Raw genomic sequence first — 22701 nt, forward strand, 5'->3', positions numbered from 1 at the left:
AGTGTCATGAATTTATTGCATTTTTGGGGGAAAATAATAATAATAATAATATTTTTTTATGATATTATAACCTAAAGATGCTTTGTGAAAGTTTGAAACAGAAAATAGTGGTTTTCATCTTGCCACTTTCTTGGTAAAGAAAACACATTTTTACTCAAATTAATCAAAATGGATTTATCACGTTCTGGAACCAAACTATAATATTCAGAAGTAAACAGTGTAGCTGACTGAGTGTTTATGTCAGAATGTTTATTTTTAAACCACAACCTTTTAAAAATGATATATTTAATGATATCTTTTGCATTTCTCATCCAAACAACGTCAACCTTGGCACTGCACTTACTCGTGCCCGTGGCGAGACACCTGTCGAGTTTGAAATCCATCAGACTAACGGTTCGAGAGATATGCGGTTAACAGACACACACACAGACAGACAGATGTTTCTGTAATTTATAGATAGATATATGCAACTTTATATGTTAATGTATTTTTTTTTTAATTTACATTTAGCAGTCCTAAATGCTGTGAAAGTATTGTTCGTTGTACTTTCATGTTGTGTGTTGATTTAAATCATGCACAGAATCTTAAAGTGAAGTGTTCAGCTGTTCCAGGTTTGAGAAGAACATGTAAAACAAATCGGAAAATAATTTGAAAACAGTTATTGGCGGGAAATGTGCTTGCATAGAGCAGACTCGGCGCGATTTGCGTTTTTGATTTGACTTTAAGTCGGTTCTTTTGAATGAATCAAAAACGCAAATCACGCGGAGTCTGCTCTATACAAGCACATTTCCCCCCAATAACTGTATTAAAATTATTTTCCGATTTGTGTTTTAAAAAAACACTAGACATTTTGCGCTTTTTTTTTTTTTTTTTTTTTTAAGCTCAAAATGTCTAGTGTTTTTTTTTTTTTGTAATCGCTAAAGAAACCGATTCTGAGACATTCGTTTGGGAATTGAACTGCTTTATTTATTTTTTTATTTTATTAAACATTACAAAGCATTAAAGCAATACAGATCAACATGGAAAAAAAAAAAAAAAAAAAAAGATACGCAAATAAGTTGCTATGGTAACAAAACAAAAAACATTTGCAATACATTCATACCTAAAGAGGACAAAAAGGATGAATATAGAGAGATCAATGCTTTGGGATTAACAGAGCTTTGGATAGTTTCCATGCATTTGTCTAGATCATCTTTGAATAGAGAAAAGAGAGGGTTAGAGCCAGAGCATTTTTGCTTATGTATGGGAAAGTTAACCAGTAGGAAGCACACATAAAAAGTCCTGTTTTCTCTTTTGAGTGGTCAGACAATCCAAAGAAAACATCTTTAAAACGGAAAGAAAAGTCACTTAGATAAATCAGATTGGATAAAGTAAGAAATCTGGCCCATCTGAAATCTGTGAGTACATTGCCAAACCTAGTGAATGACACATCGTCCTCAGGAGAGTGACAAAAATAGCAGTTCACTTCAATGTCTGATTTATACATTCCTAAGAAAGGCTTTGGTTGTGTATCATTTGTGAATTAATTTAACTTCATTGGAAAAGCAGATGCTTATGAGACATACTTTTTCCCATGCTAAATTCTCTATAATAGTAGTAGGCTACCCTATGGTATTACAAGGAATTGTCATTATCTCTTTCTGGAAGAGAGCTCTGATTTTATATTTAAGTTGGCTTGGAACAGCCAATTTACTGATATTGTACTTAAGATTATTATTATTATTATTATTATTATTATTATTCTTAGACTTAAGATCTTTTTAACTAATCATTCTTTCTTTCTAACTAATCTTTCTTTCCTTTCTCTTTCTTTCTCCCTTTTTCTTTCTCTCTTTCTCTTTCTTTCTTTTTGTTTCTTTTTCTTTCTTTCATTCTCTCTTTCTTTCTTTCTTTCTTTCTTTCTTTCTTTCTTTCTTTCTTTCTTTCTTTCTTTCTTTCTAACTAATCTTTCTTTCTTTCATTCTAACTTCAAACTAAATTCAGATTTTGACAGTTGGAGAGGCTCATTAGACTCCATCAGCTGCCATTCTATGTACTATTTCTAATCAATCAAGACTCATTTAAGCTTCCATTCTTTCTTTCTTTCTTCCTAACTAATCTTTCTATCTATATATATATGTTTTTAACTAATCATTCTTTCTTTCTAATCTTTCTTCTTAACTTTTTCTTTCTTTCTTTCTCTTTCTTTCTTTCATTCTCTTCTTTCTTTCTTTCTTTCTTTCTTTCTTTCTTTCTTTCTTTCTTTCTTTCTTTCTTTCTTTCTTTCTAACTCCAAACTAAATTCAGATTTTGACAGTTGGAGAGGCTCATTAGACTCCATCAGCTGCTGCTCTATGTACTATTTCTAATTCATTGAGACTCATTTAAGTTTCTTCCATTCTATCTAATATTTCTAAACTGAAAACCTTCAAACTTCTACAAACTTTTAAAACTACTAAACTAAAACTTAAACTAATTAAAACTAAAAACCTTCAAACTTCAAGCTTTTAAAAATTCTTCAAACTTTCTGGCAAGGCTTTTTCATGCCAACTTAAACTTTTTCATCTAGTTATTATTTGTCGTTACAGAAAATTTCCGATCAAAGAGTAATAAGTACATGGTCATCATGGAAATGTAGAACCTTCCAACGGAAATCCAGAGGGAATTGCATTGAAAACAAAAGCATATTCATTAGCAGTTATAGGAATTTTATATTTCTGTAAAAAAAAAAAAAAAAAAAAAAAATCTAAATAGTTGTAAAAGTCTTGCCCTGTGAATTAAAAAGCTATCCAGCTAAAAGAAGGTAGTTTTTGAACCGGTTGTCAAAAAAGTGATTTATTCTTGTAGAGAATATCCTTATTGTTCCATACGTAATATAGCCTATGTGTGGGGAAGGGAATCGAACTGCTCTGGTTTTGCAGCACGTGTTTGATTCACTAAAATAACCTTTTCCTAACTTGATCGTTTGGGAATCGGGGATCGTTTTTTTTATCGTTTATACATTATACATGCACTTTCCTTCAAATGCAAATATTGAAAACTATATAATTAGGACAAATAAAATAGAAAAAAAACGGGCTGTGTTTTGTATTCACTCAAAAGAATCGGTTCGGACGAGTCATTAGTTCAGAATCTTCACTGGTCGCGCTGTATGATTCAGTCGCAGTGTTTCGCACAATCGTTCTGACTTAAGGTTCATATAAACGTCTTTCTTTTGTGTGCCTTGCTCAGTGTACAACATGCTGATAGTAAAGGATGCCGTGTTTGTTCTCAGCATGTTGAAACGCTGCCAAAACTGCCAGTGCCTGACTGTACAAGTTTTGATACGTTCAACTGCTTTGCACGTTAATCTAAGAATCTGGTTCTGAGACTGCTTATGCTGCAAAAAGATGCACAGACTAAAGAAAACATCTGTGGGATTTTAGGAAAACAAGAACTCGTGACTGGTGATGCTGTTCACGCGTAGCCTACTAGACAGCGTTTGAACAGCGATTCAACTCATTCCCACACCGACAGAATTCCTGAAGCGTTCTGTAAGACTGCGGTCAACAAAAAGCGCGTGCGCCTATTACTATTACGGTAACCGCAGAGACAGAAAGTGCTTTCAGAGCGCTTGAGTTTACCAGAAATGCGAGATAATATAAAAAATATGTCTTGTTTCGAGATTGTTTTGTAATTCCACTTTATTCTTATTATTTATACGCGCTGTGTCTGTTTTATTTATGTGTTTACAGCATAATTATTTGCAAAAAGCACGTAAAATAGATTATCTTTCTAAATACCTCTTTTTGCCATTTCTTTTACTGATTGGACTGACAGCTACTCTTCAATGCATTTGTTACTTTTATTACATACTGTATGCATTACTGATTCACTTAGTCTATTCTTGCATGCAATGTTATGCATAGCCTATCTCATATGAATACTTTATACACCTATTAAAAAAACTAATTTGTAATAAATAGAAAAAATAAATGACTAGTTCTTTTAGGGGACGTCCCACATTATATGCACACTTCATATGAAGCAATCTTACTGGGGCGTTCAGGAGAAATATGAACTTTTCCATTTTGAAAATCGATGGTCAGCTCTTGTAGGGGCTCTAAAAAAAACTAGGCCCTACATGCACACATCTGTGTGTGTGTGTTCTTGTTTGTTCATCCTTGTGTGCAGCAAATGTCCCCACAAGGATAGTAAAACCTGAGATCACCTACTTTGCGGAGACCATCCAGTGATCCCCACAAGGAAAATTGACGAATAAACATACTAAATGATGCGAAAATGTGAGGGTTAGGGGACATATCTTCATCTTGCCTTCATCATCGTGTTTGTGTGAGTTCTACAACACAATCTGTGACGGAAAACCCCACCTAAATAAGATAAGCGGCGTATTTTGAATTTGTGTGTGTGTTTGGACTTTGAGGATCTCCCTGTGTTCGCCTCATGTGCCTTGAACATGGAGAACGGTCCCTCGAGGAACACGTTTCTCGACCTAGCACATCAGACACCCTTATCGCACAACTGCCTGTGCTCGTTTCTGTGGCAATTCACATATTCCAGGAGCACTAATCGAATTTTCTCATTCAATTGTCTGCTGCTGTTATATAAGCTTGTTTCCACACTGAATTTTATTTTTAAAGGTATTCTTTTCCCAGAATTGCGTGATATAAAGTGGCAATTGCTTGTTATAAAGTCAGGATTGTGAGATAAACTCGCATTTGTGAGAAAATGTCAAAGTTGTGGGATAAAAAGTTTCCTTCCGGTAGTGGGCGCCTTTGTCTTCATCATCGTGTTCGTGTGCATTCAATAACACAATATGTGACATGCATATAGTACGGGACGTTCCCTAAGACCTGGCCATTAATATTTTTCTACTTATTAGAAATAAGGTCTTTATAGGGCCCTGAAGTGTGACATACATAAAAGCATTTTACTACAGCGTTTTGGAGATATGTCACATTTGACTATACTTTAGGGGGCTATAAAAGACCTCATTTCTATTAAGTAGAAAAAACGAATGGTCAGGTTTTATTGGGGACGTCCCATACAGTATCCACACCTCATATGAAACCATTTTACTGCAGCATTTTGGAGATACGTATACTGTATGGGACGTCCCCTATAAAACCTGACCATTGGTTTTTAAATGAGAACTTTATAGGCATCTGAAATAGTAAAATATGAAACATCTCCAAAATTCTGCTGTAAAATGGTTTCATATGAGGTGTGCATATGTATGTATGGGACACTGAATTCAAGAGAAACTGTCATTTTAATACTGTAAAAAAAAAAAATAATAATGAAAAAAGAGGTATTAAGAAGGAGTGTATACTTTGTTACTGCTTTTTGCTAATAATTATGCTGTAAACCTCTACATAAAAAATGTCTTGAGATGTGACCTATAAAGAAAAAAAAACACTAGTCAAAGAAATAAACAACTTGCAAAGACAACGTGAGAGTAAATAAAAAGGATAACAGAGTAAAGTACAAAAACTCTCGAAACATGGCATCTTGTTCGTCTCTCACAATTCTGGCCAACTGGATGGATGTATAGATATACAGTTCTGACCAACTTGATAGATGGATAGATGCATAGTTCTGGCCAACTCAAGCGCTCTGAAAGTGCGTTCTCTCTCTCTGCTGTTCCTGAAATTACCGTATTCATAGTAATATGCGCATACAAATATATATATATATATTTTTTTTTTTTTTTTTTTTTGGCGGCTGGCTTGACCGCAGTCGTGGTCTGAGATAGTTAAATTCTGCAGAAACGATATCATAGTTATTTCCGAAGGACGTGCGTGTCTCACATTTCTCTCTTCAGTGGGGCTGGGAAAAGAGTTGGCATGTTCCTGCAGATTTATTTAGTAGCGTAAGGAGGACCTTAAACTTCACACGAGCCTTTATAACAGTCCTGCTGTGCTCGAAACTACTGGTATCAGATTTTCCTCCAGATTTCACCACGAACGAACGGATTTCTGCTGGTCATTCATGTGAAAGGTAACGGATTGTGTTTGATATTGAAGATTTACTACTTCTTCCCTTTGGGTTGGGGTTTGCAGTGGTTGTAATAGAAGAGTCATTTAGGTTCCCCAAAAAACTTTTAGTGAACCTTGTTAATAATCTAAAGCAGAGATGCACAAACTCGGGCCGGCGGGCAAAAGTTGCCAAGTGATGTAGGCTACTTTGATTTTTCCCGCTACGTCGTCAGGAAAAATATATATATTTATTAAAAAACATTTTTTTTTTATGGTTTCATAAAAAAATGGCTTCAACCATTACCATTGAAGTAGAAGTGTGCAGTTTATTCGTTCTTACGGTTTATCGCGGCAATTACTATGCACATTATTGTTACCGTGGGCACTTCAAAATACTGTGAATAATTCTATATGCCATATTAGCTTAACTGTTTTCATTTCTCTGAACTTACAGAAGCTTAATTTCCATCCACGAGTCAAGATTCTAACCCTACCCTCAACCTTAATCCCCTCGCTGCCTGGAAAGGCGCCGTTGTGGCTTAAAACACCAAACACCCCGTATGGGCCATTAAACACAAGCGTGCCATCTGATAGAGAACGAGAGTGAAAACAAAACTTGTTTTGTCTGATGGAGGACCGCTTGGGCATGAAAGAAATGCCTATCTGTGTGAAAATGAAAGTGCATTATGGAATATAATACTCGTGTAGCCTATTATTATTACCCACAATAAACGCGGAGCATGCGAGATTGACGAAACAAATGCATGTTAAATTAAGAAAAAAACATACGTTAGTTTTTAACAAAGTTCATTTTGTGTTTTTGCTCTTCAGGTCTATTATGCATATGCGAGAACTTTTTGAGAATATAATGTGCATGCTGTAACTTGCCTTTTGTTTATTATGTGTTATGTAAGAGAAAATGTGCAATCAGCAACAACCTGGTGAATGCAACAATGTTACAGTAATATTAATAATAAACTGAAGTTCTCTGATAAGTTTTTCAGTGCAATCAGAAGCACAGAATAAACGCCATTTAGTTGTTTATTTAATTATTGTGCTTAAAGATGGTTATTATTCCCTTATTAATAATAGGCTTAATTTATATTTTAATCAGTCAAATGTTCCCTTGCATGAAATACATATCTACTTTCCATATTTGCATATTATAAATCAATATTTATTTCTTGATTTATTAAAGATTCTTTTTTATTGATTTTTTTCTAAAATACCAGTTGGTGATTAAAAAGTAACTAAAACATTAAAACAGAATTAAAGTTTCATTGTTAAAACTTTGAAAATAAAACTGGATTAGTCAAGCATATTGCTTGATGTTTTAAAATTATGAAATCATATCAGGGGAACCAAAGACATACAATCCCAAGTTTGATTTTTGGCCCTTCGTTGCAAAAAAAGAAAGAAAAAAAGAGCACCTCTGATCTAAAGAAACTGTTCACAGAACCTTTTATGCAATGGAAAGATTCCATAAAAAAGCTTTATTCAAAGAGTGTGTGTTTGACTGTTGAAATGGGCTGTTTCTTAGAAGGTTAATTGGATTGTTTAAAAATGAATATTGTCAGATTGGGTGAATGAAGTCACTCTGAACTAGGGCTGGGTAAAAAAAAAAGAGATTTCTCAATTTTAATCGATTCTCATTTTGAAGAACCAATCGATTCTTAAATCTCAAGACTTGATTTTTTAGTCTGATTTCAGTTGATGAATGAACAAAACTTTGTAGCGCGCCAACCATCCGCCAGTCTCAATTAGCTTTGCAAATTTGTTACTTATAATATAAAACAAAGTTTCAGCTTTCCAATTCTGTCCATTTAATTTGAAATGCGCGTGCTTTTACTACTAGTTACAGCGCCAAATAAACAGGAATGAATATCTGAAGGAATGTTGAAAGATACCATACAACTTACTGTAATCAATCATGTCTCATGTAATCACTCAATCTGTGTTTCAGCCGTGGAAAGACGTCAATAAAACAGTTTAAGTGTAAACTATGTCAGTTTATGGCATTAGTTGAGAGATTTTATTAGTTGAGAGATTTTTGTGACCCCACCCACGGAGAGCACGCAATGATCCATGCAAACGTGTCAACGCCCACATCAGCTGCATAAAACAGCGAGTTTAATCAGACCCATGCACTTTATGTCGTATTGCTTTGCTGTGTGGAATAATCCTTAGGAATAATTTAGTTTCACATCGAGGAACAACGGATCCAGCTATTCAGAGGACCGTGAATAGTAAGTTTTTTATTCTTAAAGGCACACTGTGAAGGAATTGAGTTTTTGTCAAACAGCGACCCCTAGAGTCGCTATGTCGTAAATACCCCTCCACCCCCCCACCTCCCACCCTGTACACCGGTAGCCTACCTGCATCGGGCATGGAATAGGCACAGATAGACTCCGAAGACATGATTATTGCAATTTATCATAATAGTTTGCAAATTGTGCTCGTTACACTATTTACAACCTCTACGTTAGGCTTATTTATGTCCTGATAATTATGTGAGATATTAAAAACTGTTCTCATGATAATCGCAAGAATCAACGTCAACAGCGTCGTCTGATATCCCTCAGGACTACGTGATAAATACACCTCACAACACCTGAGGTCAGCTGGCTGCGGTTGCCAATAAAACGAAGAAGAAGAAGAAGAGGTCAGCTGGCAAACTAGTTCGTGAGGCAAGCTAGGCAATAAAACATAACGCAAAAAAACACGTAAGAGAAACAAGTGTTTTTTTAGCAAGTCTGTTAACAGCTCTGATAATCGAAAGCTAGCTAGACATATGTGGAAATTATTGGCATATAAAAAAATGACATACTACAAGCAAGCGCAACAACATACAACATAGAATGCAAACAAGTTTACAAATAAGAGATTTATTTACTGGCCACTTCATGCGTTTTCTCAGATCGGATTTCTGATTTATCAAAACAATTCAATTTACACCTGGTCACATAAATGTGTTTTTGCGAAATGGATTTAAATCCGATCTTCAATTCCCGCGCTATATGCAGATTTAATGGAGTGCACGTCACCGAAAGCAACAGATATGAGCTGCATTTTATTGATCATCAGCTAAAATTTCAAAATCAAAGACCGCAATAAGAGAGAGCAGTAACAGCCCTGGTAAGATCATTTCATTTCTTTACTTTTAATGATGATGACTGTGTGTTAAGCGTCTGCGACTTACTTTCACTTTGATTTGCGATAGTTTGCACGTTCTCTTGATGACTATGCTCAGTTGCTCATCTGCGGTGATGCGTGTTCCAGTAGCGTCGTCATATCTGGCTATAACATATAGCCTATAACACACTCTCACACGTTTTTATTTTTAGCATTTTTGAGAGGAGTACAATTTACATGATGCATTTACACTTGTCCAGTTTCGTCTGGAATGCTGCACAGACCTCCTCCTGAAGTGGTTTGAGCAATCGGATTCAAATCCGTCTTGAATGCGTTTCGGAGGGCATTTACACCTGGTCTTTTCACGATCAGATAGCTATCCCATCTGAGAAAACGCATGAAGTGGCCAGGTGTAAACAGCCCCATGACAAAAACATACACACGAAAGCCGAAAACAAACGCTGGTTGGCCTCTCACGTCCAAATTTGACGAAGTGGTGGGGGAAGTGACGAATGCCTTTAAGCAGTCGAATTTTGTAGTTCTTTTTGTGCTCGGGTTACTACCCGAACCCCGAAGTTACGTAGTGCCAGTAAAAGTGATACAGACCCTGTCAGGCTATGGCAGACGTGTCATTCAACCTATTGTAAGTCGATGTACCATCACAAGGGTCTTGGAAATATATTATGAAGGTTGAAAAGTTTCACAGTGTGCCTTTAAGTGCTTTGTTCTAATCGCGATATGCAATAGTGTTGGTAAACTGCAAAAATATCGCATGTCTGTGTGTGTGTGAGACGTTTACTACAGCTGTACACAAAAGCGCACACTTGCACTTACATTACATGTTATTTTTACATGAACACATCTACTAGTTTAGCTTTTACCAAACTATATTGCTACTGAGATGAGTAAAAATCGACTGAAATATGTTGAAATAAAATGTCTTTGTATAAGCAACGTATTAAACTGCAAATTAACATTTATATGCAAATATTTCTGCTCATATATAAATATATAGTATGTGATGTTTTGTTAAAAATAAAGTAGGTATATTGAATTATCAACTAAGATGTTATTATAGTGTTTGATCCAATATTCAAACTAATGAATTGAATCCTTAACTTTGAAATACGTATGATAAAATCGATGTATACTTTTTAAAAAGAAAGATTAGCCTACACTTGAAATATTGTTAAAATTGTAATTGTTGTTGATTTATATGTGAAAACTGTTTAATAAAATAGCAAAACATATATATTTACAAGGTAGATTTAAGCAACATCTTAATAGGTCAATATAAACCTTCTCTTTAAATAATTTTTATTGTGTTTTATTAGTGACACATTTGGGGAGAGAATATATTCCAAAACATTCTGAAAATACAGTATGAGAATTAACTGCAAAGTTACTAGAAATGTTTACCATGGATATTATGCAATTTGCATGCATACAAAATAAGTCCTCACACTCTTTACTTGTGTCTCGTATCTCAGTGATACACCTGACTGAAAGGCTCATTATGCAGCTAATTATGCGGGTCATTGTCTTCTCACACGCATATTGCCTTTCCAAACAAAACGTGTCTTAGGCTACAAAGTTTAAATTAGGGATGTCCCGATCCGATCACGTCATCGGTATCGTGCGGATACTGGCCCAGAACGCTAGATCCGATGGAGGGGAGAAAAAAATATGATCCGATACCTATTAGGGGTGGAACGGTAGGCTACATGTATTTGTATTGAACCGAAACGGTACGTGCGTCACGGTTCGGTGCATGGATTTACACGGAAAATACACGGTATACAAATAAATAAAACAGGCGTGCACATTAATTAATGTAATGCGGAACTACTGTTAGATACGCGGGTTCTTTAGGGACACCTAATCTGAAGCCCCGCCGCTCTGAACGCGCGTCTATTTCGCTTCAAACGCTCGCTTTATACGCACGTCCTATTCGCTTTGGACGCGCGAATGTATTCAAAATGTTTAAGCGTCGAACTAGACGCGAATTTGACGCTCTATTCGCGTTTGGTGTGAACGCAGCATAATGAACAGGCTGCGATGTCAAGATTGCAATGCTGTGTGTGTGTGTGTGTGTGTGTGTGTCTGTGTGTCAGAGAGAGAGAGGCGCGGGCGCGATCGAACAGTGGAAACATAAAAACATACTCTGTCATTTTGTTCATACAGGACATCATTCAAACTGCAAAGTGTTTAGCCTACTTATATTTGTGTAAAACACAACATTGTGCTTTTGTCAAACTGTAAACTACAACTGTCACCCCACCAAAATCACAAACACATACACACACACACACACACACACACTCAAACAGGCGCACATATCTTTGTGGGGACTCTCCATAGACGTAATGGTTTTTATACAGTCCAAACTGTATATTCTGTCCCCTTACACTAACCCTACCCCTAAACCTACCCATCACAGAAAACTTTCTGCATTTTTACATTTTCAAAAAAATATCATTTAGTATGTTTATTTACCCATTTCCCTCTTGGGGACCGCTGGCTGGTCCCCACAATGGAGGTGATCTCAGGTTTTACTATCCTTGTGGGGCCATTTGGTTCCCACAATGTAATATAAACAAAAAAAAAAAACACACACACACACACACACTGTTTAAAAGCAAAAATGATCTCATCTTTTGGACATTCATCATATTGCATTGGTTTTCATTTCTTGTCCTAAAACAGAGCACTAATCTGTTTATTTTGAAGTTACACATTCTACATTGTTTAAAAAAGAAAATCAAATGTGTTTTTAATAGTAGAATTATTTTATACAGAAATAAATTATTTATAATTCAGATGAGAATAAAGTTAAAGTTAATTAAAATTTTAAGGAAACAAATATAGGCTATTGATCTGAAATATAAAAAAATAATTTAAAATTCATTCAGGTACAATTACCAAACATATCTCAAGGTCTTTTGAATAAAGGGTGGCAGTCTTTCATTATCAACTGTTGTTGTGGACTATATACTGGAGAAGTACTTGTTCTCCATTTGAGTGAGATGTTTTATGTGGCTAATTGAGCAAAGTGCTTCCATATATTTTATTATTATTAGTATTAGTTCAAGAATAAAATAAAAATATCGGATTGATATCGGTATCGGCAAATAGCCAAAGCTGTGGCATCGGTATCGGAAGTAAAAAAAAAAAGTGGTATCGGGACATCCCTAGTTTAAATCAGTGTATTGTTTTATGTGAATGATTAGGCAGGATGATTTTCAGATCATTTTGAAGCAAAAACTCTAAGCGACAACATCCATTATTCCGAAGTCTTGTGGACACATATTTAGTATGTGTTTTGTGGCCCTATTTCAGAAACTTTAATTTTTAGTTTTTTCAATAACCATGCATAAACATTATTCTCTCAAAAATACAAACATGTACATGCATGTTGCTCACATATTATGGTAGCCCTGTTTGTGCTAAATAGAGTGTAATTACACCTTTGCCATTAATATGTTTATAAGCAACTGAAAAAAGCACAAATGTCAGGGCATGTCAGAACATCTCAAGGACCCCAAAAACACCTTAGGCCCCAGAGGGTTAAGAATTATCGGTTATCGGTTTTCAAATATGAAGAATTATCGGTTATTGGCATTCATATATGAAGAATTATCGGTTATAGGCTTTCAAATATTAAGAATTATCGTTATCGGCTTTCAAATATGAAGAATTATCGGTTATTGGCTTTCAAATATTAAGAATTATCGATTATCGGCTTTCAAATATTAAGAATTATCGTTACCGGCTTTCAAATATGAAGAACTATTGGTTATCGGCTTTCAAATATGAAGAATTATCGGCTTTCAAATATTAAGAATTATCGATTATCGGCTTTCAAATATTAAGAATTATCGTTATCGGCTTTCAAATATGAAGAATTATTGGTTATCGGCTTTCAAATATTAAGAATTATCATTATCGGCTTTCAAATATGAAGAATTATCGGCTTTCAAATATTAAGAATTATCGAATATCGGCTTTCAAATATGAAGAATTATTGGTTATTGGCTTTCAAATATTAATAATTATTGATCATCGGCTTTCAAATATGAAGAATTATCGTTATCGGCTTTCAAATATGAAGAATTATCGGCTTTCAAATATGAAGAATTATCGATTATCGGCTTTCAAATATGAAGAATTATCGGTTATCGGCTTTCAAATATTAAGAATTATCGGCTTTCAAATATTAAGAATTATCGATTATCGGCTTTCAAATATTAAGAATTATCGATTATCGGCTTTCAAATATTAAGAATTATCGTTATCGGCTTTCAAATAGGAAGAATTATTGATTATCGGCATTCAAATATGAAGAATTATCGATTATCGGCTTTCAAATATGAAGAATTATCGGCTTTCAAATATGAAGAATTATCGATTATCGGCTTTCAAATATGAAGAATTATTATCGGCTTTCAAATATGAAGAATTATCGATTATCGGCTTTCAAATATTAAGAATTATCGGCTTTCAAATATGAAGAATTATCGATTATCGGCTTTCAAATATTAAGAATTATCGTTATCGGAAGCAAAAACTCTAAGCGACAACATCCATTATTCCGAAGTCTTGTGGACACATATTTAGTATGTGTTTTGTGGCCCTATTTCAGAAACTTTAATTTTTAGTTTTTTCAATAACCATGCATAAACATTATTCTCTCAAAAATACAAACATGTACATGCATGTTGCTCACATATTATGGTAGCCCTGTTTGTGCTAAATAGAGTGTAATTACACCTTTGCCATTAATATGTTTATAAGCAACTGAAAAAAGCACAAATGTCAGGGCATGTCAGAACATCTCAAGGACCCCAAAAACACCTTAGGCCCCAGAGGGTTAAGAATTATCGGTTATCGGTTTTCAAATATGAAGAATTATCGGTTATTGGCATTCATATATGAAGAATTATCGGTTATAGGCTTTCAAATATTAAGAATTATCGTTATCGGCTTTCAAATATGAAGAATTATCGGTTATTGGCTTTCAAATATTAAGAATTATCGATTATCGGCTTTCAAATATTAAGAATTATCGTTATCGGCTTTCAAATATGAAGAATTATTGGTTATCGGCTTTCAAATATGAAGAATTATCGGCTTTCAAATATTAAGAATTATCGATTATCGGCTTTCAAATATTAAGAATTATCGTTATCGGCTTTCAAATATGAAGAATTATTGGTTATCGGCTTTCAAATATTAAGAATTATCATTATCGGCTTTCAAATATGAAGAATTATCGGCTTTCAAATATTAAGAATTATCGAATATCGGCTTTCAAATATGAAGAATTATTGGTTATTGGCTTTCAAATATTAATAATTATTGATCATCGGCTTTCAAATATGAAGAATTATCGTTATCGGCTTTCAAATATGAAGAATTATCGGCTTTCAAATATGAAGAATTATCGATTATCGGCTTTCAAATATGAAGAATTATCGGTTATCGGCTTTCAAATATTAAGAATTATCGGTTATCGGCTTTCAAATATTAAGAATTATCGGCTTTCAAATATTAAGAATTATCGATTATCGGCTTTCAAATATTAAGAATTATCGATTATCGGCTTTCAAATATTAAGAATTATCGTTATCGGCTTTCAAATAGGAAGAATTATTGATTATCGGCATTCAAATATGAAGAATTATCGATTATCGGCTTTCAAATATGAAGAATTATCGGCTTTCAAATATGAAGAATTATCGATTATCGGCTTTCAAATATGAAGAATTATTATCGGCTTTCAAATATGAAGAATTATCGATTATCGGCTTTCAAATATTAAGAATTATCGGCTTTCAAATATGAAGAATTATCGATTATTGGCTTTCAAATATTAAGAATTATCGTTATCGGCTTTCAAATATGAAGAATTATTGGTTATCGGCTTTCAAATATTAAGAATTATCATTATCGGCTTTCAAATATGAAGAATTATCGGCTTTCAAATATTAAGAATTATCGATTATCGGCTTTCAAATATGAAGAATTATTGGTTATTGGCTTTCAAATATTAATAATTATTGATCATCGGCTTTCAAATATGAAGAATTATCGTTATCGGCTTTCAAATATGAAGAATTATCGGCTTTCAAATATGAAGAATTATCGATTATCGGCTTTCAAATATGAAGAATTATCGGTTATCGGCTTTCAAATATTAAGAATTATCGGCTTTCAAATATTAAGAATTATCGATTATCGGCTTTCAAATATTAAGAATTATCGATTATCGGCTTTCAAATATTAAGAATTATCGTTATCGGCTTTCAAATAGGAAGAATTATTGATTATCGGCATTCAAATATGAAGAATTATCGATTATCGGCTTTCAAATATGAAGAATTATCGGCTTTCAAATATGAAGAATTATCGATTATCGGCTTTCAAATATGAAGAATTATTATCGGCTTTCAAATATGAAGAATTATCGGTTATCGGCTTTCAAATATGAAGAATTATCGATTATCGGCTTTCAAATATGAAGAATTATCGGTTATCAGCTTTCAAATATAAAGAGTTATAGATATCAGACAAAATTTTAATATCGGTGCGTTCCAAATTCGAAGACTTGGAATATAGTGCACAAGTCATATGGACTACATTCATGGTGCTCTTTGCTCATTGGTTTTGAATCCGTTTCCCACAGGTTGAAGATGTCTAACTGCACCCTGAACATCACCAACACAGTCCTGAACCTACAAAAGGCCACTTCGATTCCCACCTTCATCCTCGGGGTCCTGGGAAACATGTACATCCTAGTGATGTTCTGCCGGCGTCCCAGAGCGGACTGGACCTACATGAACATCTACATCACCAACATGGCCATCGCAGACAGCATTCTGCTGGTTTTCCTTCCCGTCAAGATTCACTACTACGACAGGCCATTGGAAGATAAGTTAAAGGGACTGTGTAATTGTGTTTTGTCGGTTTATTACATCAACATGTACGTGAGCATCTTCACCCTCACCGCGATAAGTGTGGTGCGATACGTGGCCATCAAGTATCCCATGAAGTCCAGGGCTATTTTATCCTGCAGGAACGCTCTGGTGGTTTGCGCAATCATTTGGTTCACCATTTTCTCCATCAGCCCGGTTTATTTTGTGACGGACTCTAATAATGATAAAAAAATGTGCTTTCAGAGGGTCAAGTCAGGCTTGTCGTTGCATTTCGTCTTGCTGTTGATCATTGTTGGGTTCCTCTTGCCGTTCCTGATCATACTGTACTGCTCCGTTAGGATCATTTACACACTGAGGAAACAGTTGGACATCGGAACCCGTTCTGAAAAAATCCAGTGCATGTGTATCATCGCGGCCAATTTCATTGTGTTTGTCATATGCTTCCTCCCCGTTCACATGGGGTACTTCATTAAATACATCGTGCAAAACGAGGAAAACTACGGCTGCTCCGATAAGCAGCTCGCGCACAACTTCTTGCACATCGCTCTTTCCATTTCCAGTATGAACTGTGGATTGGACTGCTTTAGCTATTTTTTTGCCACTAAAACCTCATGGACTATGTGCAGCACAAACCGAAATGAAAAAGAATGTAAATCTGATTACACGGTTTCAGATCAAGATAGCATGCCTACTACTTAACTCTTTCCCCGCCATTGAAGGAATTTTCAGGCTCTTTGTGTTTTCAGTGTTATACGGTAGGACGGCGCTATTACGCTTCTTCTGAAATAGAACTGAATCTCCTGATAAAAACACAGGAGAAGAGGAAACAGAAACAAGCGATATAAGCATTGCTGACGCACATGTAATCTCACATATCATCAATATTAAACAGCATATATATCAAAATGTTACTAAATGAAATGGACAAGCAACAGGACTGTGAAGCTTTGAGTTCTCCATCTGTGTTTTGATCATCGTTCTCGATCTGATCCTGATGAAGTCGGTGACAAAAACACGCTTTTTGCTCAAAATGTTGCTTTTTAACGATCCAGGTACTGATAATAAAAGAATGCATGAAACTTGTATAAAAGCATAGGGTCTGTTCTTTCTTTTGATATACTGCATGTTCAGATATTCATACAACAAAATACGCTGGCGGAGAAAGAGTTAATTGTTCTGACTGGATTTTATTTAATTATAAAGTCCTTTTGTGAAAGTTATGTGATGTATTGCAATATTAAACCTGGCTTTTGCATGAATAAAAACATATATATTAATGCTAGACTGGCTAGTTCATTCTGAGTAGTTTAAGCTGTAGCCTACAATGAGTCTAAAGTGTTTATCTTTCTACTTTGAACTGTTAAACTTTCTTGTTGTTTTTCTTGTAGGATTTATTTTTGGAGCATATGGTGGCTGGTCAAACAGCTAATGCTACCATTTTCCACAGCTACCAGCTAAAGCTGTAGTAAACTTAATTTAACTGTCCATCACTGAAACACATATGTATCTTCTACTACAAAAAACGTATTCATGTACTCATTAACTCAAAAACATAGCGGTAAGAGCAGTATTTAACAAACCCATTTGTTTATTGGAAACTTCGTGAAACGTTTTGAGTCAAGGTTTAAATAAAATGATTCTTTTAAACGAACAGATGATGATCATGTATGGTGAGAAATCGCGTCCCCTCAGGAATCGGGTCTCCTTTAGGACCCAGAGTGAACGGACTTTTAATGGGTAGTATTTTTAGCGCCTGATGACAATTCCTGCAAAATCACGTTATGATTTATACTGTTTAAAGTGCGTGTTAATAATCATTAATGTCTTTTAAATTACATGGTTCAGTAGCATAACTGATGCTATAGGTTGTGAAATCAAGCGTTTCTCGTTCTTACTATTTTTTTTATAGCTTACGTAGCATAGCATTCATCTACCCGATTAGCCTGCCAGCTTAGCTTATATTATATTCGGTATGTTGGTTTATTATATTATGTTTATTATAGTATGTAGGTATATTATATCAGGTATATGTTTAATATATTTCCCAATTACAAAATATTTCTTAATTTATTGAAAAAACATTATAGTATTATTATAGCCTACATTACTATTGTGCAAAATTCATTTTAAATTACTTTTATAGAACATAGTATGTTGCAACAATCCTTATCCGTTGTTAGGCATGGTTGTTTTTCCGGTTTGTTTTATTATGCAATACATGGGCGTTAATTTTATATTTCAGGCATGTTGTTTGTGCACTAAGGTTATAGGTTATAATTAGTCAAGACATCACAATAACTTTTGATCTGGCATTACCGCCTGGGTCCTAAAGAAGACCCGATTCCTGGGGGGAACTCGATTTCTCATGACATCTGCATTTCGAATCCAATATTATCATTTCGCCTGGCTCTGCAGAGCAAACGGATGACGCATTTATACTTTTTTTTTGGTTGTTTCTGGCATATACTTAACACGCTAGCCGTTGTGCTATTGTTTGAGAGATGATTGGGCTCCAGGGGCCACTCGGAGTAACTGTTCTCTAAACCATCAGGAAAACAATGTTTGTTTTGATAACACTTCCAGGAAACCTTGAGGTTATTACTTGTGACCAGGGCTCTCAAGTTTTAAGAAAAGTTTCCTCAGGTCCACCCAATTCTCTCCAGGTTTTGCTTGCAGTTCAATATTACTTATTGTTCATAACTGACCAGCACAAACAGAAATGTATTATAACAATTGATAAATCTGATAAAAGACTGACAAATTCAAAATAAATTGTATTCTGTAAAACAGTTAGTTCCAGTGCTTGATTCTGATTGGTCAAAAGCTGTGTTTTATTCATCATTCACATCTCTGTCGTAATAGTTCACCAGATGGATACACACCATTTAAAACCTTAAAATGGATTTCTTTCGCTTTTGGATTTATGGGAAATTTTAAGTATTTAGAGCGTAATGAATATATAGTATCTTTGGTGAAGATGTGTTTAATTGAGTTTCGAAAAGACAATAAAGGGTGTGTAATATCATCAAGCATCTTTCTAATCGTTTTATTAGGAATTTTCATACTCTTGAAATCACAGTTTCCAACTAATAGATGTGGAAGATTAGGGGAAATTTGAGTTGAGTTCAAAACAATCTCTTGAAGCAAATTTAATGTAGGAATGGGAATGGCTCTCATTATGGAAGCGAAGGAATTGCGATCAACTAAAAAATCATATTTAAGACAAAAATTTTCATGTCATCACACTCCCATTTCCATCAGTCAAATGAATCAAGGACCAAATACCTTTATCCATCCAGTCCTTTTTATATAATGATTTGTTTTTAACTGTAATGTATCTGTTGTTCCAAATCGGCGTGTTGTGCGGGGTGAAATTATGGTTGTACAAAAGTTTCCAATATAAAAGGACTTGCTGATGAAATAGGGATAATTTGACCGGAAGTTTCTGGATATTGAAATCACATTTTAACAGGAAGTCGATACCTCCAAACTTTTTGAAGATTTCACTGGGGATATGATACCAAAAGCTCTTATTGTTAAGGAAAGATTTCAACCAGTTAATTTTCAGTGATCCATTAATGAAATCAAAATCAATAGCCTGTAGGCCTCCTTCTTTGTATTCTTTGGTCATTTCTGTTCTTTTAATATAGTGCATTTTCTTTTTCCAAATATAATCAAAGTTGATTTGGTTGACCTTTTTGATGGCTCTGTTAGGGATGGCCAACGAATACGCCGGGTAGATACATCTGGATATACTTTCCATCTTAGTAAGAAAGACCCGCCCAAGTAAACTGATGTCTCTCAATAACCAGGAGTTAAGTTTAGTTTCACATTCGGTTATTATTCTCCACACATTCAAATTTTCACTTTCAGCTGGGTTTCTGGATATGTGAATTCCTAAGTATTTGACAACAGATCTTATAGGAATGTTGTATGCTTCTGTTAAGTCACTTTGATGAATTGGCATTAATTCACATTTGTTCAAATTAAGTTTAAGCCCAGAGGCACTCGAGAACGTATTAATTGCTTGTATTATCTTAGGGGTCTCAGTTAGGTGTTTCATAAAGATGGTAGTGTCATCTGCAAGCTGGCTAATGACAACAGGTAGCCCCATAACATTCAATGGAGCAATGTCTGAATTTTTAATAAAAATAGAAAGCATTTCTGTGGCAATTATAAAGAGAAAAGGAGAGATAGGACACCCTTGTTTGACCCCCCGTTTAATAGCAAATCTTGGTGACGTACCACTTGGTAACGAAATGGAGCTATTTGAATTATCATAAAGAGACTCTATGGTGGCTCGAAATTTGTTCCCAAAGCCTAAAAGTTTTAAACACTGAAAAATAAAAGGGTGTTCGATAGAGTCAAAGGCTTTATAAAAGTCGAGAAATAAAATAAAACCATCATCCTCTATTAAATGATTATAATCTAGGAGATCGATCACCAAACGGATGTTATTGTGGATTGATCTGTCTTTCATAAATCCGGATTGGGAGTCACTTATAATTGTATCTAGTTTACTTTTTAATCTATTAGCATAAGCAAGGGTTACAATTTTTTTATCAGTATTCAATAACGTGATAGGTCTAAGGTTATCCAATATTTTGGAGTCTTTACCGGGTTTTGGGATTAAAGTAATTATGCCTTGTTTCATAGTGGGCGGAAAAGATAAATTATCGGTTGCTTCCTTTAACATGAGAATGAACAGATTTTTTAATAGATCCCAAAAGTGTCGGTAGAAATTGGAAGTAAGGCCATCACAGCCGGGAGATTTATTTAAAGACAGGTTTTCTACAGCTCTGTCTAGTTCAAGAATAGTGATATCAGCTTCACATAACTCTACAAAATCGTCATCAATACAGGGTATAAGATCCTTAATATGGTTGAAAAAAGAATCTGAATCAATCGCAGAGAAGGTAGACGAGTATAGCTTACTGTAAAAAGAAGTCAATTCCTTTTTGATCAAGGTTGGATCTGTACATAGTTGGTTTTGAATTAATAAAGTTTTAATTGAATTTCTCTCTTGCCGTCTTTTTTCTAATCGGCAGAAATAAGCTGTGCTTCTTTCACCATCTTCGATCCATTTAGCTCTGGATCTAATGTAGGCCCCTTCTGCTTTTTTGAGATAAATCTCATCAAGTTGTGTTTGTAGAGTTGGTAATTTCTGTTTATCATTATCATTTGGTAATGCCTTATTACAATGAATGTTTATTTCTTTAATTAAATTAAGTTCTGCTAGTTTGTAATTTTTGTGAAATGATTTCCAAAAATGAATGGAGAATTCTCGAAATTTGAATTTTAGAAACTCCCACTTTGAAACATAGGACATTATAGTGTTGTCAGTCATCACTTCAGTAATTAGAGATTTAATACCATCACAATATGCTTGACAATTTAATAAAGATGAATTGAATTTCCAATAGCCCTTATTTCTGCAGCCGCCACCAGGAGGCTTAAAGGCCAACTTGATGACCGAGTGATCAGACAGAGGAGCTGCTGACATACAGCAGTCTGAGACAGAACACATCGTTGAAGCCGAAATTAGCCAGAAGTCAATCCTGGATTTTAATGTACTATTCGGTTTGAACCAGGTGTATTGTCTAACACTGGGGTGTACAAGGCGCCAGGGGTCTACTAAGTTATGATTGCCACAGAAATTAGATAAGGCAGGGTTATGAGAGCTGTGTTGACACTTAGAGGGGTATCTATCCAGAAAGTGGGTAGGTGAGTTTTAGATTTTTAATATTGTCTGAAAGCTCTGTAAGTAATAATTTATTTTGAGCTGGGTTGTTAAAGCCATAGATATTAGCAAGAATACAATACTGGTCATCAATATTCAAAACACAGATTAGCCAGTGACCATTGTTACTAAGTTTAGAGGCCACCAATTTGCCAGGAGAGTTACAAAACAGAATGGCCAGTCCAGCTGATTTCGTGGAGCCATGGTCAAACATGATTTTATCCCCCCATTGATTGGTCCAGAATTTTTCATCTTCCTGTTTTGAATGTGTTTCTTGTAATAAAACAAAGTTTGCTTTCTCGCCCTTACAAAACAAAAAAATAGATTTTCTCTTAGTAATATCTCTGAAGCCCCTAGCATTCAAGGAAATACAAGAAAAATCAGCAATCATTTTAAACAACTAGCAACCGCTAGTAAACAGTAACAAGTTTTACTGACTGAAGAGACGTCAAAAATGAAAAAACAGAAAGCCCGCAAAGATAAGTGTGGGCAGTGTCCCTTCAAAATCTTAGAAAATATAACTTAACTTAACCATCCAACCTTATTATCACAGGGGAAATAAAGACCCTATTTAGTGCTTGTGAATCTATCAGTATGCCTCAGGTGTTTTCATTGAGTGATTCTGTGTCCATCAATGTAACCGTCTCCTCCTCTGTAGTAAGCTCGTTTCCCAGCCGCCCGTGCTTGTTGTATCTTCGCCACAGCGTTACTCGAGCCTCCCTGTCAGCCTTGCAGAGGTCTTCGATAAATCCAATCCCCAGTTCTTTGCAGATGGAGGAATCCTTGGTCATCTTCCACAACGCATCTCGGTGTAATCTCTGTGTGAACTGGACGATGACCTGCCTGGTCCTGTTCACCTCACGTCTTCCCAGTCGATGAGCCGAGTCCACGATGTGGTTGATGTTTGGAGCCCATGCAGGGGAGATTTTTATTAGCA

General features: G+C 35.0%; 1 protein-coding gene across 1 annotated transcript; it reads left to right on the forward strand.

The window, feature by feature from the left end:
- Positions 1-5698: 5698 nt before the first annotated feature.
- gpr35.1 (G protein-coupled receptor 35, tandem duplicate 1) lies at positions 5699-17306 on the forward strand. Its single transcript, XM_084116942.1, has 2 exons — positions 5699-5979; positions 15775-17306. The coding sequence occupies exon 2, from the start codon at positions 15782-15784 to the stop codon at positions 16721-16723; it is 942 nt and encodes a 313-aa protein (XP_083973068.1). The 5' UTR covers positions 5699-5979; positions 15775-15781; the 3' UTR covers positions 16724-17306.
- The last annotated feature ends 5395 nt before the right edge of the window (positions 17307-22701 follow it).

The sequence above is a fragment of the Abramis brama genome (assembly GCF_963993115.1).
Source record: "Abramis brama genome assembly, chromosome: 6".
NCBI lineage: Eukaryota > Metazoa > Chordata > Actinopteri > Cypriniformes > Leuciscidae > Abramis > Abramis brama.

What these genes read in the sequence shown, in the direction of transcription:
- gpr35.1 (XM_084116942.1), top strand. Translation starts at nt 15,782, where the DNA reads ATGTCTAACTGCACCCTGAACATCACCAACACAGTCCTGAACCTACAA.